Genomic DNA, 27,579 nt, shown 5'->3' with positions numbered 1-27,579 from the left:
AGAAAATTAATATTTGGATTAATTCAGAGGTTGAGTAAATTAGCTTAGTTCACTCTGGGTTTGGGTTCACGGCTCAAGTTGTTGATAATGAGCACATGAAAATAAAAATATTTAAATAATGTAATCAGTGCTGACAATTTATGAGGAAGTGCAGAGGCAAATACGTGTTTTTAAAAAGACAAACTCACTTTACAGAGAGAGCTAAGATTGAAGCCGAAGGTTTGAGCGTTCCGGGAGCCAGCGTTCATGTAGTTTCCCATTAGCAGCACAAGTTCCAGCAACCTGCTAAAGCTCCTGCTCTTCTTTATCTCTTCGCAGGCAGCGCTGACAGCCATGATGTCAGGCTTGATGTTATTCACCTGCTCTTCAAACTGGAGCTTAAAGAGAATAGCACTGAGTCGTGGCCGCAGTCTCTTCACATTGCTCATCTGATTGAAAAGAAAATAGCACATTTCCTTTAAAATGCACGCTATGCTTTAGTACTGTAAGACTGCAAGTAATCTGGGATGATTTATTGGTATGACAGTACCAGAGAGCAATATGTCCCCTAAAACTGATAGCAGAAGAGAGAAAAGCCCAGCTTGCTTTTGTAAGGAATCCAGAGCCATCCTTCAAAAAGAAAAGAAAAAAAGAAAAGATGCTCAGTGAAAAGAAAGCTTTAACTAAATGATAAAGCTGAAGTGATAAAATACATATTTTTTAACAACTAATTTTTAAAAAGAGGATATAGACGCAACAAATAACAAAGCACTCCTCTCATTCATTTTTCTTCAAAACTGAAACATGCTGGGTCATGTTTAAAACACCCTCAGAAAGTTGTAAAAGAGGATTTTTCTTCAAACAGCAATTGCTGTCCTCAGACGCACTGCTGAATGGCAATACCTGTTAGGTAGAGAGAGAGTAAATAGGTCCCAATTTGGACTAAATTGACTTCCTTCAGCAACACAGGAAAGTGGAATGACTTCTGACACACACTAAATTAGTGGAGCTTGAGTTGGGAAGCATGGGCGTAATAGGAGACAAAGGCAGCGCAAAGCCACAGGCCTGCTTGGGACACGGGGTTTCCCTGTGGGGAATGTAGGGGGCTGAAAGTATAAAAAAACACACTCAAAAGGAATAGTCACAAGTTCTTGCCTTAAACTTACGTTCTAACAACACATGTGAGGGGAAAAGCCACTTCCCTGAAGGCTAGAGACATAGGACATTTAAGCTATATATGAATATGGATTAGGAATTTGAGCCTTAAAACAGATTAATGGAGAAGTAATAGTGTAACTCTTGAACTTCAACAACTGTTATAAACAAAAGCAGTTTGAGGCAAGGTTGGGAAAAAAATGATGACAGAACATGACAGGGTTAAAATAGGGTCCAGTTCTGTCAGTCACAAACCCAAAAGGAAAGGCTATAATACAATGACTCATGAGGTATACAGAATGTCTGTTAAAGAGATAGAAAGCTATCTGTTAATAATATAACTGATTGTTATTTAAAATAAGATATGGAATACAAAAACCTCTATTTATTAGATTCAGTAGGATAATAGAGACACTGCTTTAATGATATAATAATTTAACCCAATACACTCATCTAAAAAGAACTAAGTAGCCCTGGATGGTTGGCTCAGTGTAGAGCATTGGCCCGGTGTGTGGATGTCCCAGGTTTGATTCCGGTCAGGGAACACAGGAGAAGAGACCATCTGCTTCTCCACCCCTCACCCTTCTCCCTCTCTCTCTCTCTCTCTCCCCCTCCCACAGTCATGGCTCAATTGGTTCTAGCTAAGTTGGCCTCTGCCTCAGGCACTAAAAAAAAAAGCTCCATTGCTGAGCAAGGAAGTAAGGGCCACAGATGGGCAGAGCATCGCCCCCTAGTGGGCTTGCCAGGTGGGTCCCAGTCAGGGCTCATGTGGTAGTCTGTCTCTCTGCCTCCCTTTCTCTTACTAAATAAATAAATAAGTAAATAAGTAAATAAGTAAGTAAGTAAAAGAACTAAGCTATAAAGAGTAAGCTCTCAGTAGGTACCTCAGAATATTGGACCAAATTCCTACAATGACTAAATATTGGACCAAATTCCTACAATGACTAAAATGTTTCTTAGCAAATAATATAAATATCTAATTTACACTAGTACTCTCTCCAGGCACTTGACATGTAAAATGTTTGTTTATGTGCACAAAGCCAAGATTCTAAGAGCTCAACTGATCCATTAATAAGAAGTTCCCTTTATAAAGTACTTTAAGGAATGTCTTCAAATTCCTGTCTAAAGAAAACAATTTTTTCTCCTAGAAGTAAAAAACTGAGCTCAAACAATGCATTTTTAAAGTAAAAGAAGCATTACTAATAATGGTTTTATAGAATAAATTTAAATAATATAAAATTTTAGGACAAAGTGAGGTCCTACTAGAATAACATTTAGATATTGAATGTCTAGTACACAAGCAGACTAAAGCGGTGATTACTTCTCATAAAGTCATTTCATGTGTCTTAAAATGCTCTCAAATGGACTCGCCTGCCTGAAATTGTTATCCTTACTTAAACATTGCAAATGGGAGATATTCAAATTACATTGGAGTAATTCTATATAATACTCTATTTTACTTAGTATATCCTTAGAATAAGATATCCGTAAGAACACACACATGGCTACATATACTCATGGTCTTACCAAGGTGTATAGTGAGTCCATGGCATCTGATTTCAGTCTGTGCCCTTATTCATGATTAGGAAGGTAGGTATTTAGCACTTTGCAATAAACATGAGAAGAAATTCTCAAGTATCTTATGAAAATCATTAGTATTACAAAATATTAGCTTTTATAACAGATATTAATGTACAACTTTGTGCACAAAGACTGCTTAAATGGCTATACAACACCGCCCCAAAATATGTTAAAGCTTTCCTGCTGACACGCTAACCATCTGCAGCCAGTATAAAGTAATTAATATTCCTAAAAATATATATAACCTAGATTTGTATGAGTAATGAGTCTACCAGGCAGTAGGGACAGGTACCTTGAAAAGACAACATAAGCCTATGATGTAATGCAGAACAAAGTGCTATGTGTTCATGAAAAACCCTGACAAAGCAAAGGCAGAAAAGGTAACCAAACGACAGGCCTTTGACCCACAGCTTTGTAAATTAGATGTCCTATTCATATTTCTCTTTCTTCCAAATTTAAAAAAGGCAGTATTTTGACTGACATGAAATAAATGTATTTTAGTGAATGAAATTACAGGGCTGGAAAGGAACATGAGAAATCGCCCGGAGTGGGTTCTTGTCTTTAGTCCACTATATATTTAGCAGACTCTGACCCCACAGGCCAAATCGTTGCCCCTTATATTTAAAAACAAAAACAAACAAACAAACAAACAGAAACTCAATGAAAGCTAATGTTCTAAAATTTAAATCTTGGGATCTATAATAGCTGGGCTATTTTTCTTGTTAATCATAAATCAAAGTTCATTTCTTCAGATGGAAACTGAAAGAAAATAGGTTTAAGAAATGGGAATTTTTTTTTTTTAATCCTGAAGAATGTTTCCTTATCACATATTCAGTCAACACTGGGGATTTGCTTTTTGTGTGCTTGCTAAGGAGCTCTGGCTGGGCTGACAAATACTCAACGGAATGCAAAGATGGAGCTAGAGCGTACAAATAATACTCTCAGTGCTAACAGAAAGTCCGGGTAAAAAGAAAGGAAGCGTTATAGTAAAAGTAACTTTAAGATAGTTAAAAATTAGAGTGGTATCATTTTAAATTATTGTTATAGAATCTTACTTAGCAATGTAAACCCACAACACCAAAATCTGACAATAATGAGTTCTGACCTGAAGATCTAAAACTATAAAAAACAAAAAATATTTTATTTCACTATTATTTTTTTGGGGGGGGGGTAATTTTTTTTTTTTATAATTTTATTTTTTTTTAATGGGGTGACATCAATAAATCAGGATACATATATTCAAAGATAACAAATCCAGGTTATCCTGTCGTCCAATTATGTTGCATACCCACCACCCAAAGTCACTATTATTTTTAAAGGCAGGGAGACATCCTCCTGCAGTCTCCCAACCACCACCTCAGATGACACATGCCAGAATGAAAAAATCTTAAAAACAGTGACCAGTGAAAATCAAACAAGCAAAAGCCGGAACCTTAAGGGTAATTTTTATTTCAAAATTTTATTTGTTGACAATATATGTTGTTGAAGCAGGCACAAAATAAGATGAAGAGACCTTTAGAGAATCATTGAACCAACAAGTATTGACTGAGTGCCCATTCAGGACGATGAGAGGCACAAAGGTCGTGGTTACTGCCCTTCTAGCACATTTCATCTAAGTATTTCCATCTGTCTGGACAGATAAACAGTAGGAAAAGTCCTCAAGAAGTTGTAAACTCTGATGATCTCATTAGGTTTTTCATATCTAATTTTATCCATTATTCTATGAAGAAAAAAATAGAATCAATTTGGCATTTTTATACCAACTATGTTTAATGCCATTATCTGGTTCACCTTATGCAGTTTCTTTTACAAAGAAGAGATTTTCAGGAGCCAACTTATTCAAAACTTGTTGGATTTTTCCACCTTGCTGCCTGCACTTACTTAGGCTCACCTCCAAAGAAAGTTTAGTATATGCTCCATCTCCTCAATACTCCTCCCTAGCCATTATGAAACTGCAGTACTGAACCATTTATTTAACTTTCACCAGTACAAGTAACTTTCTGATTAAAAAGCTTCTCACTTCAGTCTTAACTGACTAACCCTTTACTTCATATATTTCATAAATGCTGCCAATCAACTGTACAGTTCCACACGGAGCATCCCAATGTAGAAATTAACAACCACAACTCAAAACCAATCTGATACTCAAACTACGTCTACGTTTCCCAGTAAGAACAGACTTTAACTTACCCACAGTAGTTTGGAGATGCCCCTACCGTGTGCTCTGCCTACTACTTCCTATTCTTTCCTTTTTCTTCATATATCCAACTACCACATGTTGTGCTGAATTTTTAATATTTTTTCGAGATCCACTTTTAGTATGCAATCCACACTGTATTCTCTACTCATATTTCCATAATAGCTCGTTTTTCTGCTCTTGGTGTGAGAGGTATGATAAGCAAGAAAATTGTGAAAAAAACAAATGCATCTTTGTGAAAGGAGAAGAGAAAATGACAAGGTTGAGGGAGGAGACGAACATCTAAGAAAGAAACGGGATCTAATAAGAGAATTAAGACACCAGAAAAAAACAGAATTTAATTTTTCTAATTAAATGAAGTGAAAAATATCTGTTACCATTTGATATTTTCATGATCTTCACAATTCTCAGGAAAAAAATTAAACATTCTTTTACTTCAAAGAGAGGCATCAAAAACATAGCTATTCAAGCACCTTATGCCTGGGTAGTGCTTAGAATATCAAAAATGTTTTTAAAATAAATGTGCCCTTATGATAATAAAACTCCTAAGCTATAATTATTTTTAAAAACTACACAACAGCAAAGTACATATGGTATGTTTTTTACATGTCTTCATAGGAGCAGGGTAAAGCCAAAAATTACACACAAAAATATTAACAGAATAAAGATGTATTTCTTCAAGAAATAGACGACTGGCTATAGACATCAGATATTGCTTTGCCTTTGTTTACAAATGCTCATCAATCTGGACCACAAAGGATTTCACAGGAGGTCCAGATGAGTTCTGTAGATACTCACGATCTGTAGTGGTAAAGCTGGAGGGTGAGAGCCTTATTTAATTTGGCAGTTGTAGCAAGCACTCCTAACACATAAGTTTCATATCTGATGAGTTAAAAAGCTGGCACAAAACTCAGAATCATTCTGCTGTTTAAATTCATTCATTCATGTCTGCTTCCAGACAGTCCTCACCCTCCCATAGGAAACCAATGCTCGTATTTCTATCACTGTAACTTAGTTTTGCCCGTTCTTAAAATTTCTATTAATGAAACCTACAGTAAACACTTTTTGCATCTGGCTTCTCTCACTCAACAAAATGACTTTGAGATTCATACACACATAGTGTAATTCAGTACTTTGTTCCCTATCATTAAAGAAGAGTAATATTTCATTGCAAGAACACACCAAAATTTGTTTATCCACTTTCCTGTTGATAATTTTGAGGTGTTTTCTTTTTCACTTTGAGGCTATGTAGTGGGTTGGGTTGAATAGGGACTTGAAAAACGGTATGTTAAGTCCTTACCCCAGGTACCTATTAATGTGAACTTATTTGAAAATAAAGTTACAGCTCTCCAGATGTGATCATGCTAGATTTAGGGTGAGCCCTAAATACTATGACTGCTGTCACTTTAATAGAAATAATAAAGAGAGGAAAAAAGCAGAAGGCAGCAATGTGAAGGAGGAGTTAAAGATCCAAATAATGTTACAAGCTCAGAAATGCCAAGAACTGCAAGCAGCTACCAGAAGATAGGAGCGGCGTGGGACAGACTACCCCTCAGGAGCCCCGAGAAGGAACAACCCTGCCAACACACTAAGGACTTTTGGCCTCCAGAAATGTAAAAGAGTAAATTTATATTGTTTTAAGCCTCCAATGTTGTTTGACAGTTGTCACAGCCACATGTGAAAATTAATACAGGATATTAGGAATATTCATATGAGTCTTTTTATTTCTACTTAATATCTAAAAAGATATTGTGGAAATGTATACTTAACTTTCTAACAAATTATCAAACTGTTTTCCAAAGTGATTTACACCATTTCATACGCCCTTTAGTAATGTTCTTATGGTTTATTCCAGAAGCTTTATACATACATACATATACATACATATATATATATATATATATATATATATATATATATATATTTTTTTTTTGGACATAGCCAGAGAGAGTCAGAGAGAGGGACAGACAGACAGGAAGGGAGAGGGATGAGAAGCACCAGTTTTTTGTTGTGGCACCTTAGTTGTTCATTGATTGCTTTCTCATATGTGCCTTGATTGGGGGCTACAGCAGATAGAGTGACCTTTTCCTTGAGCCAGGGTCCTTGGGTTTCAAACCAGCAACCATGACCATGGGGTCATGTCTATGATTCCATGCTCAATCCAGTGACCTCAGGGTTTTGAACCTGGGTCCTCCACATCCCAGTCTGACACTCTATCCACTGCACCACTGCCTGGCCAGGCCAGAAGCTTTATATTTTATCTTTGCATATTTAGGTCTACACTCCATTCCTCATTAATTATTCCCCTTGGTGTGGCTCAGGAGTTGACATTCATTTTAGTTCAAAGATATACAAGTTTTGCAGTACTGTTTGATACAAAGAAGTTCCCTTTCCCATTCACTAGCCTTGAAGTCCTTGTTGAAAATCATTTGTTGGTATTTTTGTAGGTTTATTTCTAAAATTTCCAGAAAAAGTTTATCTTTAAGCCAAACTTTACTGCCTTGATATCAAATCAATAGTCAAAGTTCTCCAAGTTTGTTCTTTCTCAAATTGATTTTGTATATTTTAGATTCTCCATATGCCATCTGAATTTTTGTAACTTTTGTCAATTGCTATAATAAAACCTGCTGGGATTTTGATTGAAAATGATCAAAGGTCTTTTAGGAATCTATAGATCATTTGAGATAAAAATAAAATCTTAACAATACTGTGTCTTCTACTCTATGAGCATGGTAAATACCTCATTTACAACTTTAATTTTTCTCAGCAATATCTTATAGTTTTCAGTGTAGAAAATCAGCATATTTAGTGAAATGTATCCCCAAGTATTTTAAGTTTTTGAGGCTCACGTAAATAGTACTATTTTTTGTTTTCAATTACGTTTCATTACTGTGGAGTAAACAGAACTCATTCTGGTATACTGGCTATCCTGTGACCTTGTTAAATTATCTGGCTGCTTTACCAAAGTTTGTTGTACATTCCTCATGCATTCACATAGACAATCAGATCATTTCTAAGAAAGGCTTACTTTCTGATTTACAATGTATCCACATCTTCCTTCTTTCTCTTTTCTTATTACAGATTACAATGTGCATTACAATGCTGAAAAGAAGTGGTAAGAAGCCACATCCCTACCTGGTTTCCAATCATAAATGATGAAGCATTTAATCCTTTACCATTAAGTATGAGGATAACTCCAGGTTTCCATAGATTTCCTTTATTAATTGAAGAAGTTTTCTTCTATTTCTAGTTGCCAAGAGGTGTTATTTCACATCAAGTATTTTTTTTTTATTTTTTTTTTACAGAGACAGAGAGAGAATCAGAAAGAAGGATAGATAGGGACAGACAGACAGGAACAGGGAGAGATGAGAAGCATCAATCATCAGTTTTTCGTTGTTACACCTTAGTTGTTCATTGATTGCTTTCTCATATGTGCCTTGCCAGGGGGCTACAACAGACCAAGTAACCCCTTGCTTAAGCCAGCGACCTTGGGTCCAAGCTGGTGAGCTTTGCTCAAACCAGATGAGCCCGCGCTCAAGCTGGTGACCTCGGGATCTTGAACCTGGGTCCTCCACATCCCAGTCTGATGCTCTATCCACTGCGCCAACGCCTGGTCAGGCCACATAAAGGAAAATTTTATCAAGTGCTTTTTTACTGTGCACCTATTTTGATGTGATTTTTCTCCCTTTTTTCTGGTTATATGGTTAACTACATTTTTTTTTTTTTTTTTTTTTTTTAAGAGAGGATAGAGAGACAGAGAGAAGGGGGAGGAGCTGGAAGCATCAACTCCTATATGTGCCTTGACCAGGCAAGCCCAGGGCTTTGAACCGGCAACCTCAGCGTTTCCGGGTTGACGCTTTACCCACTGTGCCACCAGAGGTCAGGCAGTTAACTACATTTTTTAAGGTGAAACGCCTTCTACCACTTGGTCACAAAATGAAATACTCTATTTTTAATGAGTTGCAATATTTGACATAAAAATATTTTGCTGACAATTTTTACATACAATTTTACATGAGTCTCTAATTTTCTCTAGAAATTTTCCTTCTTTGATTTATGATATTGGTAATTAAAGAATTTGGTTTTCTTTTTCAATGTTCTCATTTTCATTCAGTTCAAAATAATCTCTTCTTTGACCCACAAATAACTTATAAGCATGTTATGCAATTTTCAAACAAAGAGACATTCTATTATACAATTAAATTTTCAAAAGAAGACATACTCTATAAAATTTTAATCTTTTGAAAATTACTGAGATTTGTTTTATTTTCCTATATAGCATAACTTAGCAAAAATTTCATGGGTATTTTTTTTTTTGTATTTTTCCGAAGCTGGAAACGAGGGGAGACAGTCAGACAGACTCCCGCATGCGCCCGACCGGGATCCACCCGGCACGCCCACCAGGGGCCACGCTCTGCCCACCAGGGGGCGATGCTCTGCCCCTCCGGGGTGTCGCTCTGTTGCGACCAGAGCCACTCTAGCGCCTGGGGCAGAGGCCAAGGAGCCATCCCCAGCGCCTGGGCCAGCTTTGCTCCAATGGAGCCTCGCTGCGAGAGGGGAAGAGAGAGACAGAGAAGAAGGAAAGGGGGAGGGGTGGAGAAGCAGATGGGCGCTTCTCCTGTGTGCCCTGGCCGGGAATCGAACCCAGGACCCCTTGTACGCCAGGCCTTGGCTCAGTGGTAGAGCCAGGGCCTCATGAGTATTTTAAAAGAATGTATATCATGCATCTACTGTGGGAAATATTCTACAAATATCAATTCTACAGTAGTTGATAGAACTATCCTGACTTTCAAAAAATTTACTTATTTAGTTTTTGGTTATTGTCTCTAGAATTTACTGAAAAAGAAGTGTTTAAAGTCATGATAGAGAAGTTATTTATTTCTCCATTTAATTCTGCAAGTTTATAAATTTTGATGCTGTTATTAGCAGCATAATGTACATTATTTAAGATGATTATTTATTCCTAGTAATAAATTACTCCTTTTATCATTGTCTAATGTCACTCTTATTTCTTGTAATACACATTGCCTTGAAATATTAATAGCAATGTTACTTTATTTTTTACTGTTTGCTTTTTCCTTTTGTCTGTTCTTTTTACCTTTTATCCTTTTCCTGATTGTGTTAATCAAGCAATTTTTACTATTCCATTTTATTTTTCTCTAATGCCTTCTGAACTATATCTCTTTTCATTATATTTTTTTCTGAGTGTTAAATGACTAATGGAATGCATCTTTTTGGATTATTTTATTTAGAGATACTATTTAGTAAATATTGTACATGTTCACGTTTTTCATTTCCTGCTCAACATTCCAACATTGCCTGACCAGGCAGTGGTGCAGTAGATAGAGCGTCAGCCTGGGACACTGAGGACCCAGGTTAGAAACCCTAAGGTCCCCAGCTTGAGCATGGGTTCATCTGGCTTGAACGCGGGTCAACAGATGGAGCAAGAGATCATAGACATGACCCCATGGTCGCTGGCTTGAGCAAGGGGTCACTGGCTTGGCTGGAGCACCCCGGTCAAGGCACATATGAGAAAGCAATCAATGAACAAATAAGATGCCGCAACAACGAGTTGATGCTTCTTATCTCTCTCCCTTCTTGTCTGTCCTTTCTCTCTCTTAAAAAAAATTCAACATTTCACACCTTGATTCATTTCATATGCATAATGTCACAGCAGCACAATTCCATTTATTGTACCCATCATGTCTTTTATTTCTATGTACATTATAAAACCCCTCTTGCATTGTTATTTTTTAAACATCAGTTTTCTTTTTGTGGATTTGAGTTTCCATATGATACCAATTTCCTTTGGCCTGAATGCAGGAGCACCGTTAGCACTTTTGTAGGGTATATCTGATGGCTCCAAACTTTCTCAGGCTTCACATCACTTAAAAATATATTTTACTCTATTTTTGGAAGAGTATCTAATAAATACAATATTTTGAGTTAATAGGGTTTTTTAAAATTTATTTCAACTCTTTAAAATATTCCCCTCTGCTGACTTCTGCTTTCTATTATCTGTAAAGCCAGCAAAAGTTCTCCTCCTTTTTGCCCATATGTAATATTCTCCACGTCCCTCTCCCAGTTACTTCTACGATGTCCTCTTTATCTTTGGCTCTCAGCAATTGGACCAGTATATGCCACAGTGTCCGTCCTTTTATATTTACCCTGGTTGGGTCTGCTGAACTTCTTAAACAATAAGTTTATGTTCCTCACTCAACTTGAAATTTTTTAACCATTATTTTGTCAGCCACAATCTCATTCTCTTATCCTTTTGGGTTTCCAATTACAGGTATTTTGGACAGACTGGAATTTACCCAACAGTATCTGAGATTGTATAAAAAGTAATCTTTTTGTCCTACATTCTTAAGAAAATAATTTCTATAGATCTGATTTCAAATTCACCAACTCTTATGCTGTCTGCAATATACTTTTAAACCTCTATACTAAATATTTCAAATCAGTTATTGAAATTTTCAGATTAAGAATTTCCATCTGGTAAATTTTTATAATTTACATTTCCCTGCAAATATTCCTTAATTAAGACCAGGCTTTTCTTTAATTCCTCAAAGATAACTTTCTTTAGTTCTTTGAATATGTTCATAATATTAGCATTAAAGTCTCTGCATGTGAAATCCAAAATCTGGGCCATTTTGGTTCAGATTTCACTTAAAAATTTTTTTTCTAAGGGGAGGGTAGGGAAAGTGGAAGAGGGAGAAAAGGAAAGAAGGAGGGACGGAGGAGGAGGAAGGGGAAGAGAGGAGGAGAGTGAAAAATGGAGGGGGGGAGAAAGAAGCATCAATTCCCTGTTCCATTTAGCTGTGTGCTCACTGATTGCTTCTTATATGTGCCCTGACTGGGGGTTGAACCCAAGACCCTGGCGTGCTGGGATGATGCTTTATCCACTGAACCACCTGGCCAGGGCAATTGACATTTTTTTGACAACACATCCCATTTTCCTATTTTTTACTTTTTAATTAAATAATATAATGTAATAACCTGTTGAGGTGTGGTATTTCTATTGAAGAATATTCTTGCGTCAGCAGGCAAATCAATCACTGGGTGATTACCTTAAATAGTGCAGCTTAAGTTTACCCTCAGTTACTGTGACTGTGGAAAGTAAGAGGTGTTCCTTAGTGCCTCAAACTTGGCAGGATTCAACTTCCAATTATTCTTCCCAGAGGAGTTTGCAGGACTTGATTATAGGTTTTGTTAGGGTGGGTCTAGAGTAGGAACTCTTTTAGAGTATGGCCTTCATTCCTAGAGTATATACAGCTTTGTCAGTTGTTTTAGTAAAGGCTGAGTTAATGAGGTGTTAAGATTTTTCTGTTTTGTCAAGGTCAGAAATGCAACGCCTCCCAGTAATGCTGGACCTCTATTTAGTATCTCTGTTCCACCCTAACCTTGTAGCCGATGCCACGTGTCATATGTGTTCAGCATATGAACAGCCCATCCTTCAGACTCAAGGAAGATTCCCACATGGACTACTGGTGCCACATTCTGCACAATCCCTTCCACTGTAATTCCCTGCCTGCATATTCCAGGGATCTGCAGCTGGGGCTGTTTCAGCCATCATAAATCTCTGCCAACTCAGCCCTGAGAACACCGCACCCTCTGCCTGAACCCCAGCTCTCTCTGCTATAACTGAACATTTTCAGCGGCCCAAACCCTAGTAATTCATCAAGTTTATGAGTTTATGAGGTTTGCAGCATTTTTCATTTAAAAACAGAAACCTTCCATATTTTGTCAAATTTTATCGTTGTTAGTGGTTTACACAGTCTATGTTAAATTTATTCCTATTTGTTGAGATAAGTGAAAATTTTGTAACTTCATTATAATTTCACTTTTAAGACTACAAAACCCACTCTTTACAGAGAATAACCAATTGTTTCCATTTGCCCCATTTGCTTTATCAAATTCTTTCTTCTTCCAAACATAATATGGTTAACATGTAATACGGTTATTATAAAGGAAAATATAGACACACTATAGTTACACCATTGGTCAAGGTGATTTCTACCAGTTTATCCAACACAGAGTAACTATAGTTTTCCTTTATACTAAATAATTTATAGGGAGATATTTTCAGACCATGTAAACAGTATGTATATAATCTATTGCCATCAAATATTCACTTTTGTATTAACAGGGACAGCCCATTGAATAGAATACTCTTTATAGTATTTTAATCAATTTAAAAAATGCACCTTATGGATCCTCCACAGATGTCTTCAAGAATAAAATATCAAATAAACAGTCTGTATATGACAATTACACCTTAAGCCACACGCAGGATAAAACCGCCTAACGCTACAGCAACTAGTCCCACAAGTCCAGTCTCCCCTTTTCCACTGTGTTTCCAACACACTCTCAGAAGAGAATATGGAGGCCTATTTAATGAGATTTGTAGAGTACAGAAAATGCTTCCCAGGCACTAGATAATACTCGAATCTAAAAAGCAACCTAAAAACAATGCTGTTCGCAAAATGAATCATAAGAGACCTTTTTGCTTATAACTACAAAATGCTTTAGGCTCTATTTCAAATGAATGATGCATGGCTAGTAATTAGTATGTGACTGTAATGATGTTTTGTTTGGTTTTTGCAAATGAAACAAATTAAGCAGATTATGCCATAAAATTTCAATACTACATAGACAGTCTGACTAAGAGGCATTATGTTTCTAAACCAAAAAAAGCAAAAAGAAAAAAACAACACCCCCGCCCCAATTCCTATTATGAACTTCAATATTCCACTTTTTCAGTTGTTTATATAGAAGATTTAAAATCCCAGTGAAGAAAAAGCAGAAATTAAGATAATTTCCAAAAACTTAATTTCAACAACTCAAGTTCCAACATAGACATTTTAAGTAATTTTTATCTAATAACTCAAACTTAATTTTCAACATTAAAAACAAATTGCTCCAATAACAAACCATACAGAAACTATTGCTAAAAGCAACTTCAAGTACAGTAGGCATCCATAGTCAACAAACACAAGAGTGACTGCCACCATGAGATGTGACAGAAAGGACACAAAGCTATGGTTCATACCTGACCTGTAATACTGACTGTGTGAACAGCTGTCTCATTTATGAAATGGTAATGCCTATTTCTGGAGTTATATGAGAATCCGATGTAATGATTCATCCTTTCATGTATCAAATATTATGGAACACTTATTATATACCACACATTGTTTTAGGCTGTGGCGATTCATGATGAAGTAAGATGACAAGGACCTGACTCAAATGGAGTCTGCCATGAAGCAAGCAGACAGAGAATGGGAAAGAGACAGAGAAACAATGAACAGACGAGAGCTCTGAAATAAGTTGTAGGAGTAAGTAGGGTAATGGGGATAGAGAGCGATGAGGGGGCATCATCGCGATAACTGCTTCCACGACCAAGTGGGATCTGGGATGAAGCAGAGGAAGTAGCCAGAGTAATGGTAAGTCTGAGGCGGGAACAGAAAATGAACATGGCTGAATATAGTGGACAAGGACCAGAGTGGTAAAATAGGAGGTTGAAGAAATAGAGACTAGTCAATTTCACAAATTATAGTTAAATTGAAAACTATTAGAAGATCCTAAGGGAAGTTCCCCTTCTGGCCAAAGATGCCATGACAGGGACTGAACTTATCCCCTCTGCCTGAAATAAATTTTCAGACTTGGGAGCCCGCGACTGTGAGCCAGTGGCGCTAGGCAGGGAAACAAACAAGGTGGGCCTCTGACAGCCCAGCCCACTCTTCGGGATTTCCCACGTGCAGCACAGGCAGGGAAGCGGGTGGGGCCACAGGCACCCACGAGTGAGGAGAGGCAGGTGGGAGTTGGAAAAATCCAAAGCAGGGAGAGTTCCTAAGACACAATACAGGGGAAGAAGTTGCACAGACAGAAAGTTCTAAAGAGCTCAAGTGGTTCCCCCTTGAGTTTTCAGCTGAAGTCATGATTAGCACATGTGTGTGAAAAAACCACTAGTGGTCAGGAAAAGAATCAGGCAAAAGGAGCAGAGGTAACAGTATCTGATCATTACAAAGGGGTGGGAATAATACCTGTTCTCACCAGTCAGAGTGGAAACACCTCAAATCCACTGGACGCGGAGTTCCACTCAGAAGGGTGTAGGTTCCTAGTGGGTAAAAATAAACTCGAGATTCAAAGCTACTCTAATTCTATGTAACAAAAAAGGTGACAAAAGTATCAAACTATTTCCAAGGAACTGAACTGTCTTCCAAAGGCAAGCTCAAGAATATTTATAATGAACACAAAGGTACCTAGGGTACAAAAGCACCTAGGGTACAAGGTAAAGTTTTTGTTTGGCGCCCACAATTACAGAGTCACCAGAGAAGCAAGAATATAAAACCAACAAGAAGAAAATGTAATGAACAGGCCAAGAAACACGCATATGCCAGAATCATTAGATGAGAAAAGTTATTATAACTATATTTCATATTAGGAGAATGTTGAGAAAGAATTGAGGATTTTAAATAGAAACATGAAAGATGTCTAAAAGTCAATTTCTAAAGAAATCTATGATTAAAAATTGAAAAAAATCCAAGCAGATTAGGTACAAAAATAAAAAGATTAGTGAACTGAAATACACGTCAATAGAATTCAATTAAAAAAAAAAAAAGTTAAAAGGAAACAAAGAGTGAGCTGTGAACAACTTTCAGAGGCCTAGCACATGTGTAATAAAAATGTGTGTAACTGAAGTCACTGAAATATAGGACGAAGGGAAGACATATTTGAAAAATAATTGCTAAAATTTTTCTAAATTTCATGAGAACTATATATAAACCCACAGACTGAAGAAGCTCAATGCACTCCAAGAAGAATAAATATAAAGTGAACTATGCGCAAGGTACAAAATAATCAAATTGTACAAAAGTACTGATAAAGTTTTTAAAACAACCAGAGGAAAACAGACGCACATACAGAGGAACGAGGTTGAGAGTGATGGGAGGTTTCTTCCCGGAACAACCTGAGGGAGAAGACAGTGCTGCAGGCTTAAGGGGCTGGGGTGGGGTGGGCACGGGGGTGTCCACCTGGAATCTCAGACCCACAGAAACCCTTTGCAAAGTAAAGGTAAAACATGACTTCCTCAGGACATACAAAAAGTGAAAGAATTCATTAGCACTGGAAGAAATGCTATAGGCAATTCTTCAGGTAGAAGAAAGATATTGTAATTCCAGATAAAAACCAAGACTTATAGAAACGAGCAAAGAACACTCAACATGTTATATATATATATATATATATATATATATATATATATGGACATAAAAGACTTGAATTAAGAGATTTTAAAAATTTCTTTAAAAGTTAACTGAGTTGAAAGTAAGAATAACATGTTAAGAGTTTTAAACATATGCTATAGCAGAATGTATCATAATAGTGCAAAGCCCAAGAGAAGAAAAATGAGAGTATATTATCATAAAGCTTTATACCACACATAAAGAATTACAACATTACTTGAAGGTAGTTCAAAATATATACTATGAACCCTAAAGCAACCACCAGTAAAACAAAACAAAGAGCAACGCTAACAAAAAGATAAAACAAAGTAATTAAAATATTTCATCAAAAAATAAATACCAAAAAGTAGATGAGATAAATAGAAAACAAATAGCAAAATAGTAGATTCAAACCCCACCATATAAATGGCCAGGTTAAAAAGAAAATGGCCAAAACACAGCATTTGAAAGGCAGAGCTGATCAGATTGGATTAAAAAAATACAAAAAAGCAACACTCCCCTACTATGCTGCCTGTAACAAAAGCATATTAAAAAGACAAAATATGTACTGTACTATCATTAAAAAAACAAAAAACACTGTAGTGGTTTTATTAACATAACACAAAATAAATTTAAAACCATTAACATATGCCTGACCAGGCGGTGGCGCAGTGGATAGAGCTTCGGGCTGGGATGTGGAAGACCCAGGTTCGAGACCCTGAGGTTACCAGCTTGAGTGCGGGCTCATCTGGTTTGAGCAAAAGTTCATCAGCTTGAGCCCAAGGTCGCTGGCTCGAGCAAGGAGTTATTCAGTTTGCTGAAGGCCCATGGTCAAGGCACATATGAGAAAGCAATCAATGAACAACTAAGGTGTCGCAATGCGCAACGAGAAACTAATGATTGATGCTTCTCATCTCTCCATTCCTGTCTGTCTGTACCTGTCTATCCCTCTCTCTGACTCTCTCTCTGTCTCTGAAAAAAACAAAACAAAACAAAAAATCCCCACAAACCATTATCATATTTTAAGCTCGGAAATGACATAATCTCATTTATTTTTATAGTAAGAGGTCACTAGCTACTATGTGGAAAATGGCAGTGCATTTCAAAACATGAAGGATAGGGCTGAAACACAGTCTGTATCAACAAACGGCAGAAACAAAAATAAATGCAGTTATGATGGACTGGCCCAGAGTTACCATCCCTACAATTTTATCTTTTCCCAACAATATTGTTCTAAGATGAATACATTTTATTCATTTTTAAAGTTGGCTTCCCATTGCCACTCACAAGCATGTATGAAACAAAAGCACTCTAAGCATACCAATTCTTGTCTGACTTTCAGAATTACATTTAACAAAAGAGGGATTATGAGAAGTCATTAGAATACCATAAACATGATACTTACATTCAAGAACCACTTGGCTAAATCCTCTAAATTTGAAAGTGGTTAATTAATTACATGTTCAAGATTGATCAGTGGACCAGGTAAAGATTAGTGAGTTACATTGTAAAAGGGAAAGTCAGAGCTGGAGGTAAAACGCAAACAAAAAGGCAGAACACTGATCTTCAGAAGTAATTCAGCCAACTGACCCTTTTAAATCCATCTCCAGCAGCAGCTCTCATTAGTAGACATCACCACAAACCACCTCCCTGTTGGAGCTCTGGGGCTGAGACACTGACTGGTCCAGGCTCCAGGCCACTGACAAAGTGGGGAAGTGTGACCAGCTGACCGGAGCCTGACGTCCAAAAGAGCAAAGACTATTTCTCTAAGCAGAAGTGAGCACTGGGTCCTTTGGGGGTCGAGCGGCAGTGGACGGCTTTGGGAACAAAACCTCTTCCTTTTATTATTGTCATGCTTAGAACACAAGTTCTTAGACTTACCCAGATGTGGCATGGGACAGGGCAGGCCTTTCCTGTAGGGTTTGGGGATGGGGGGTAACTTTTCTTCCTCTGGAGGAAATGGCCTGAACTTTGCTATGAAACAGGTCAACTGATGTGTACCATTGTGGGGCATCACTTCTGATCTTTTGTTGTTTCTATGAAACTTGAACTGAGAAAAAAATTGGAGCTGGGACTTTGAGGAGGCAGGGTTGGGGTAGTGGAGGTAAGAAAAAGTGACAAGGGAAAAAATTCTCTTTGTTGTAGATTAGTTTATTCAAAAGTAGTAAAGAAAAGGGCCTTTCCCTGTAATGTTTGCTAACTAGCTCATATTAAACAGCAAAAAATAAAACTGTCTTCAAAAGACTCTTAATTCACCAATGCCTTACCTTGACTTTAATCTCTCCTATGTCACTTTACAAAATCTTGCTCTTTCTGATGCCAGAATATTAATAGCAAAGGTGTTCCTGTATTTATTCCAAGCATAAACCCATTAAGAATGACATCTTGCTGTGTTACTTAGTATTGATTGTTTGAAGTTTTTATTCTTTTTCTACATTAGGACAAATAAAATTCATTCAGGGATTTCCAAAAATAAATCAATGGCCTTTCAGAAATTCATTCAGTGTTTGGATTCATGTTTCAGTTCAAGCCATTGATTTGGTGGGTACATTTTGGGAACATTCAAATCAAATCACTGTACTACATTTTCAGGCAACTCCTCTTCAGTAATAAAGTACATCTATTGCATTGTCCAAAGCTGCTGGGGGGGGGGGGTTCGGTCTCTGATCTGTAGGTCCGAGAGAACTCTGTAGAGACAGACTAAAGGTGTGGAAAGACAGGAAAGTTTGAAGGCCGGATTCAGACAAGGAATATAAGTAATAACAGATTAGGATACAGCTAAGACCTATAGTTAGGGGGAAATAGGTGAAAATCTGCATTTGGGGGAAGATAAAGTTGGGGGAAAAGTACTTGTCAACTTATGAAAGAGTTCATTAATACGGCCAGCAGTCAGAATCATAGATAGCTGCAAAGGAGGTTATAAGATTCATTAATAAATAAGAGACTACGAACATAGCAGGCAGAGTCTCTCCTAAGACAAAATAATAATAATAAATAGCAGATAGACAACTAAGTAGTTAAAGAAAAGACTATCATGAAGGCAACTGAACTATTTTTTTCTTAATTATATTTCAAATATAGAATGCTTAAAAAAACTCTGAGTCAGGACTAGAGAAAACATGAGGACAATCAAGGAAACCCAACATGTAACCCTGCTGGGTCCTTAAATCACATCAGAATATATGAGCATCCACCTGATCAGAATGACTGAGGTGCTTTACACAGCCAGTGGTACCCAGGAGCCCTACTTGCAAAGGAAGTATCGTTAAATAGGACAGAAAGACTCTACTTGCCCACAGCATAAAAGTCCAGTAATACCACATACAATACTCTAAGAAAGGACACATGATGTGATATCAATAAGCAAACAATCAACAGAAATTTCCTATCACAGTTTAAGCAGAAAGCCACAAACTATGAGAACACTTAAACATATCAATATTTATACTAAATCCTGCCTATCTGATGTATAAAAATGTACGTCAATGCACTATAAATGGCTCAGTACAGATACACACATACACACACAAAGACAATGATTTTCCTAGCAAACATGAATTTGGATGAATATTATAATAAGACAAATGGTTTGGTAGTAGTGATGATGGTGGTATAAAAGTTAACATCAGTTTTCTACCCAAGGGAGGAAAATCACTTTGGTCCCTATCCCAACCCTTAAATAAATATGTGGACTTGGATACAACATTGGCATCCTTGGTAAAAAAAAAAAAAAAAAAAAAAAAGCAAAATAGCGCCTGACCAGGCAGTGGCAAAGTGGATAGAGCGTCGGACTGGGATGTGGAAGGACCCAGGTTCGAGACCCCGAGGTCGCCAACTTGAGCGCGGGCTCATCTGGTTTGAGCAAAAAGCTCACCAGCTTGAACCCAAGGTCGCTGGCTTGAGCAAAGGGTTACTCAGTCTGCTGAAGGCCCACGGTCAAGGCACATATGAGAAAGCAATCAATGAACAACTAAGGGGTTGCAACAAAAAACCAATGATTAATGCTTCTCATCTATCTATCTGTCCCTGTCTATCCCTCTCTCTAATTCTCTGTCTCTGTAAAAAAATAAAGTAAAACATGATTAAAAAAAAAAAAGCAAAATAGCATTAATAGTAGATAATGGACAAGTCCAGGACAGGAAACTTGACCCAAGATTAGAGAAAAACAAAACAAAACAAAACACATTTATCCTTTCAAAAGAGCCAAGTCTGGGTTAGAAGATAAGGATGTTTAATGAAACAAACAATTCAATAAAAAATAACCATATAAACAAAGCAAAGAGAGGAAAGAAAACAAACCCATAGACAAGTATTATAATGAACTAAACAAACATGGGACCACCATCTCTGTACCAGGAGACACAATGCAAATAAAGTTAAATAAAACTTCATACAACTGATTATGGATATTGCAGAAAAGATTTCGAGGGCTCTGACCCTTAGCATCAGAGTGCCTGCCAGTCCCCAGTCAACCAGGGGACAAAAGATGAGGGAAAGGCTTCTCAAGTGAAATCCGTGGTCAGGCCACAAAGTACTGAGCCAGCAAGGCAGTCCACGTTCCAGAAACATCGACACTCACCAGATTCTTTAAGGAAGAACCGAGTATTTCCCTCCCCTTTTGGGCCCTGAGTTTCTGGAGATAAAAAAAATAGTATTTCATTTTTGCAGAGAAACGCAGGAGCAGGACTAGTCCGAGGCAAGAACACACTGCAAACTAATGTACTTGTAAAACTTCTCCTTTGCACTCACTGACCTTTCCCCACCTCTTATGTATATGCACTTCTTTGCCAATAGGTTGAGTTTTATACCAAGAGACAAAAGTGTGGTAAAAACAAAATAAAATATGAAAATGTGGAGTCAGAAATCGTGAATCTGAATCCTTGTCTTCTATTTATGAGGTATGGTGTGTGAGAAAGGTCTTGGTTAAGTCACCAATTCTACGAGTTTTAGTTCTTGCAACTCAAAAGGTTGTTATGAAGGATTATCAGATAAATGTATACAAATATACTATGTGAACAGTATATCATTATACAAATTCAAATAATTTAACTGCCATGTAATTACTTGGCTGCTCTGTGACTGCTCATCTGGTGCAATACTTACATCACTGACCTGAAACTCCAAAATCAATCTCTTCCTGCTCCTATTATCCAAACCCGCATCCTGTAAATTTAACAAATCTCTGACACCATAATAAAAAAATAACCAGATTTAATAGACAGTAAGATTTTAATCTCCTCTAGGTATCCTATTCCATGACACTAAGCAGAAGACTAACCTGCTGTCTTGTAATATCACAGTTAAATATGCAAGTTTTCTTTTTTGGGGATGTGGGAGGGATACTTGAACACACTTTCCACAGTAATCATCCAGCTGTTATCGTCTGCAATTGGGTAATTTTCATTTCATGGGATTACAAAGCTAAGGCTCAGGTCCTCAATTAGATATATCTAATCAAAGATCTAGAGGTAGAAAGCATTTAAGCTCAAATTTCTAACCATTTTTATTTCTAACATGTGCAATTAATGTTAGAAGAGAAGCTTATCCTAATCAGTTTTTCAATAATTTGTCTTGAACTTTGAAGGCTATTCCCAGGAACAGAAAACAAATACTCCAGACCATATCTCAACATGAGCTCTAGCAGTCGTGATAACTGATCATAATTGAAAAGCCCATGAGTCAACTTATCTCTGTGTTATGTGAACTCACCCCCTTGGCTGCTTTGTTTGACATTAGATTGTGTCTATTTAAAAGTTAAAGTACAAAAAGTCTGAAAGATGCTCAAAATGTTTTTCAGACATTATTTGAACACAATAATAAATAATTGTGTGGTGAATAAAATCACTGAGAAAGAGGAGGATATAAAAAAAAGAGCCTAGAAAACAGTATCTGAGTTTTAAAAGAAATGGGAAAAGAGTCAAGAAGTCAGAAAAGCAGCACTAGGGAGCTAGGAAAGAGAACAACAGGAAAGCTAATGCTCACAGGGTGAAATGTTGACCACAAGTCCAGAGCACACAAGGCAGGAGATGAAAGGACGATGTTGGACCTGGAATGATGAGGTTGTCCACACACTGAGAGAGTAACTCGTAAGACAATGATGGCAGCAAAAGCACACACATCTGAGAGGACCACAGAACAGTGAGGAAAAAATCTAAATGTAAAGTAGGAAGCAACTGAATACAACAGGTGAGAAGAAAACATTCAAAATAAAAATATGATAATGATGTTGATAATGATGAGAGCAGCTACCATAATTGGGCGATTATTCACTCTTGACCATACACACGCATGGTCTCCTTTAAATAGCACCACAACCTAATGAGATAAATAAAATAAAATAAAAAAGTAAAGGCTGTTAAGAAAGTTGTCCCAAAGTTTCATAGCTAGTGTATGGTAGGTTAAGAATTCAAACCTAGTTCTAATTAGACTAGAAATGTAATAAAGAATATCTGAAGAAATGTGAAATATGAAGAAGTTGTTTTAACCAGACTCATGTTTCAATGCTAAGAACATGCTTCCCAGCAAGCCTCAGTGAGCCAAGAGCTAACTGGTTTTAGTTTTGCAGTACTGACAATAACTCATCAAGTACCTTACGGAAAGGTATTTATTCATTTGTCAGATATTTATTACATACCAGGCATTGATCAAGAAATTAGGAATTCATCAATAAATACCCAAAAGAACGATTCCTGCCATTATGAACATTTTTTAAAAATTTTTTATATATTGATTTTAGCGAGAGGAGGAGGAGGAGAGGGAAAGAAAGAAACAGTAATCCATTCCTGTCTGTGCCCTGACTGGGGATCGAACCTGCAACCTTTGCATACAGAGACAATGCTCTCTAACCAACCAAGGCATCCAGCCGGGCCTTTACTAACATTCTTTTGATCGATTCATGGAGAGGTCAGTGGACATTATACAGTAAATGAGAAAGACAATGAGTACTTGGGAGAAAACCAAAGCAGGAGAAAAAGAAGTGCTCTCGGCAACTGGGCATGCAATTTCAAATGGCAGGCTCGGAGAAGACCTGCAGAAGTTGGCTTATGAAGCAAGAGAGGAAGGACGGGAGGGAGGAAGCCATTCGTGTATCTAAAGGAAGCAAGGCCCAAGGAGAGCCAACAGCAAATGTAAAATACCCAAAGGGTGCCTGGCACGAGGAACAGTGTGGAGCTGAAGTGGACAGGGAAGTGTGTCAGGAGAGAAGACCAAAGCCCCAAAGCAGCAGCATACTAAGTAGAGCACTGCAGAGCACTGCACAGACAGGGTCCCGTCCTGAGGTGGACAGCCGGCATACGGCTAGAGGTAGAGCTGGAAGAGTCTCTGACCTAAGTCCCTAGTTACTGTGCTAAGAACAGACTGTCTTAAAGATAAAATGAGAGAGATACTACTTCTTAGTATTACCAAGTTCTTTCATACAATTTACATGCATGTTGTATAACACAAGCAAGATTGTATACCTTTTGCCACAACGTGGAAAAAAAAAAGTGGGAGAGATCAAGATAAATCAGTTAAAATTCAAACTTTTTTGAGAAACTAATGTTAGCAACTCAATAAAATAAAATATTATTCTGATCATGCTGTTTTATTACTTCTAATAAATTAAAGAATTGCAGAGTTATTTAAAACAGCTGACATTATACTAATTTCAAGGGAACAAGGGTAACAAAGGCTCATGAGAATTCAGAGTTCAATTCCATTTACCTCCCACTCCACAGAGAACACAATTGCTGGTATGATAGTGATTTTTCCCCTAAACAGCTGGATTTGATATTATCATTTTGAGATGAATTTGAACTAAATGAACTCAATCCCTTGATTAAATGAGTTATTTTATTAAGGAATATGCCTGCACATTTTTGGCATTTTAACTTCATATTAGTTCATAATATAGGCACTATGTACTTATTATGATGAATTAGAGACTACTCCCACTTGTGTTCATATGAGAGCAAGGTTTGGAGGCAAAAGCAGGTTACTCATTCTTTCCACAAGCACGTATTCTCATGGTCACCTGCTTCTTTGCAATGGTCCCTGATGAATTATATCTTACAAATGCCAAATAGCCCTTTCACTCCAGCTCACACGCAGTTCTGAAACAATCTGCAATAGTGTCATATTATACAATCACCTTGGACAATTCCCTAGACCGTGGATTGCAGTTTTCCTCAGAGAGGTGGTAACCAGCAGCAAAAACAAACAAAACCTTGCTGGCACCGAGTCCCTCTCTAGAGAGAAGGCTGAGAAAAAACAGGAGGGTTTACATATTTTGTCTTGCCCTTCACTGCTTTCTGTTCCATTTCTAAGTTAGTTCACTCCTTTGGTGACCACATCCACCCCCACAGCTTTGAATGCCACCCTTATAAGAATGGCTCCCAAATTTATACATCCAGCCCTGAACTCCAAGCTTACTTCGTATGTCCACGTGGATGTCTACAGACATTTCAGTGATCTCCCCTCCCACAACCTGCTCCTCCTCTCCGTACATGGAAACTTACCTTTCTAATTACCAGGGACCTTGGACTCATCCTCGACTCCTCTCATACCCGCAGCCCAATTGATGAGGAATTTTGTCTTCCTATCTTCAAAATTCTTATGGAATCTGACCACTTCTCACAAGTGACAATGCCATCAAATCTGTAAAGCCAGCACTATTTCTCACCATAATTATGAGTTTGTTGTAACAGCATGCTAACTGGCCACTGGCTTCAATGTACGCCCCCACTCACAATCTGTTTCTCACACAGCTGCTAGAATAATGTTCCTAAAGCATCAATTGGATCGTCCACTTCTCTGTTTAAGATGCTCCAGTGGCTTCCTTAGAATAAATCTCTTGGCCCTGGCTGGTTGGCTCAGTGGTAGAGAGTCGGCCTGGAGTGCGGAAGTCCCGGGTTCAATTCCCGGCCAGGGCACACAGGAGAGGCACCCATCTGCTTCTCCACTCCCCCTCCTTCCTCTCTGTCTCTCTCTTCCCCTCCCGCAGCCGAGGCTCCATTGGAGCAAAAAGATGGCCCGGGCGCTGGGGATGGCTCCTTGGCCTCTGCCCCAGGCACTAGAGTGGCTCTGGTCGCGACAGAGCGACACCCTGGATGGGCAGAGCATCGCCCCCTGGTGGGCGTGCCGGGTGGATCCCAGTCGGGCGCATGTGGGAGTCTGTCTGACTGCCTCCCCATTTCCAGCTTCAGAAAAATACAATAAATAAATAAATAAATAAATAAATAAATAAATAAATAAATAAATAAAATAAACATGGAAAAAGAATAAATCTCACGAGTCTCACGCCATGGCTGCAATGCCATCTCTAATGCCATCTCCTCCCACTAACCATTCACGGAGAGCCAAACTTCCCTGCCCCTCAGAGCCCCGGTGCCTGTGGTCTTCTCCGTCTGTAACATGCTTCCCCAAGACCGCCGCACAGCTAATTAAGGCATTCAGAGTCTGCTTAAATTTGATCTCTTCAGAGAGGCCTTTCCTAGCCGTGTTAATCAACCACGTAATGTGGCCCTCAACCACCATTTCCCAAGGAGTAGGTGTTATCGCTTGATTACATTTACTTTTCATTTTTTGATCATGTGTATGCTGTTACTGTACTCAACTAAAATATAAAACCAATAAGGAGAAAGACATATGTTCACTGCGATAAACTCAGAACCTAGAGCAGTGCCCAGCACAGTGTTCATGAACTACGACAAATGAAGGAATCACTGCTGAACCAAGGATACAATGTATTCAAATAAAACATATCAGACAGTGATGTGGTTACCAAGAGAAAGTTACACGGTCTCAGCTCCCCAGTAAACTATGTGGAAAGCCACGCCTCTGTAATACCGAAAGGCTGAGGCCCACGCTAAGGAAAAGCTGCTATCTAGAGCCAATTTCTTGGACTCATCTAACAAGAGCTTAAATCAACATCAGAACAGTTCTTAAATATACTCAATTTTTCAGTAGTGATGCCATGTTAAATTCAACCATTAAAACCGTCTACTTTTCTGTGAATTTCAATGTATTTGGTTAAATCAGTAAATCTCTTATACATTATTTTTTACTACCTGCGAAACGTGTAAAGAAAAGATGTAAATGGCCTCCTAAGAACTTTATACTTCCACTGTGTTATGTGTAGGAAGAACTAAGAAGAAATCTGTGAAGAATAAGGTCTTTAGAAAAAATACTAGCATGGGCAAGGTAAAAATATCTTCGGCTGACAGCTGATTTTAACGTCTTAAACAAACTTTCAATAAGTGTAATTAAAAATTCAAATGGCACTGTGACTATTTTCACTTGGACTGAAGGAGATGGAAGGGAGAAATCAGATCGTAGGAAAAAATTAAAGAAGTAATAAATGTTGGAAGAATTTCAGGCTACAAATCAATCATAATTGAAATCGAGCTAAATTAATAAGCCCTGGACAAGGTGAAAGGAAAGCCATCTGTGCTGGTGAGCCCACATTAAATCCTGGATCCCGGCAGAAGCGTGTCAGCAAGGTTGCAAAGCAATGTGACAAGAATAACCGAACAACAGCTGAATGCTTATGATCTACAGGGAAGCAGACTTCTCAGATTGAAATAGCTAGGAATATAGTTATAATAGTTTATTATTTTAAACAAATGCCCTGCCTGGGTACTGAACGATTTGCAGATGAGATTGCCAAAGTACTGTCTAAACCATCATGAAATCTGAGGGATCTTGGACAACTGGACAGGTACCAAAAAACAGCATTAGCGACAGGCAAATAGTACTTCTATTTTCCAGTATGAGAGAGAGGCAAGATTTATATCATTGACAGACAAGATCAAAGATGAATTATTAAAGAGGAAAAGAAGTAGTAATTACAAGGAGCCAAAATGGGTCTCAAAGAAAAAATTATATCATACTAATTCCATATCCTTTAAATTTTAAACTGATAACTCTGTGAAGCATGATTGATTTTGTGTCTGGACATTTGCAATGCACTTGAAATAACACCTAAAGGATAAAAGAAAGACTAGAAGACTTTTTACTATGGGAAAGTGATGGTTCAATGGGCATGTTCTTCTAGGTTCCCTACTATCTTGGTAAGTCTTTTCTGAAGGTATTTCAATAAGCCATCATTATTAAACCAAATCACAATCTCTTCAGCACTTTTTAGGAAATAAAACCACTAAGCACAAAAGTAGTATTGTATAGGGTACCTTGAGTAGTCTCAGACAAACAAAATGACCCTCAGAATTACAGGAGGATGAAGGAAACCGTCCAATGGAGGTGTGGTATCAGAAGAAAACTAAAATGCTGACATGTACAAGTCAAGTGGCAGTTTCCTAGGGTGGTTAAGCTCAAATTTCTTTTTTTTGAAGTGTGAATTCAGACTTTCGTGCACAAAAGTGTTAGCTACTTGGTCTATTTTAAATTAGCCCATTCTTATACACAGAGAAGTCATTATTTAGAGATTCTTTAAGAAAATAAAAATGG

The 27,579-nt window shown here is 37.7% G+C and overlaps 1 protein-coding gene across 2 annotated transcripts in view; it reads right to left on the bottom strand.

Moving 5' to 3' along the window:
• The window catches only part of DIAPH3 (diaphanous related formin 3), a 522,381-nt gene that overhangs the window by 236,980 nt on the left and 257,822 nt on the right, over positions 1-27,579 (bottom strand). For both annotated transcript variants that reach the window (XM_066236696.1, XM_066236697.1), the window contains one exon: positions 189-428. In XM_066236696.1, coding sequence (XP_066092793.1) covers positions 189-428 — 240 coding nt within the window. The remainder of the gene's footprint in view (positions 1-188; positions 429-27,579) is intronic.

The sequence above is a fragment of the Saccopteryx bilineata genome, chromosome 6 (assembly GCF_036850765.1).
Source record: "Saccopteryx bilineata isolate mSacBil1 chromosome 6, mSacBil1_pri_phased_curated, whole genome shotgun sequence".
Taxonomy (NCBI): domain Eukaryota; kingdom Metazoa; phylum Chordata; class Mammalia; order Chiroptera; family Emballonuridae; genus Saccopteryx; species Saccopteryx bilineata.
This window is presented reverse-complemented; position numbering and strand designations above follow the sequence as displayed.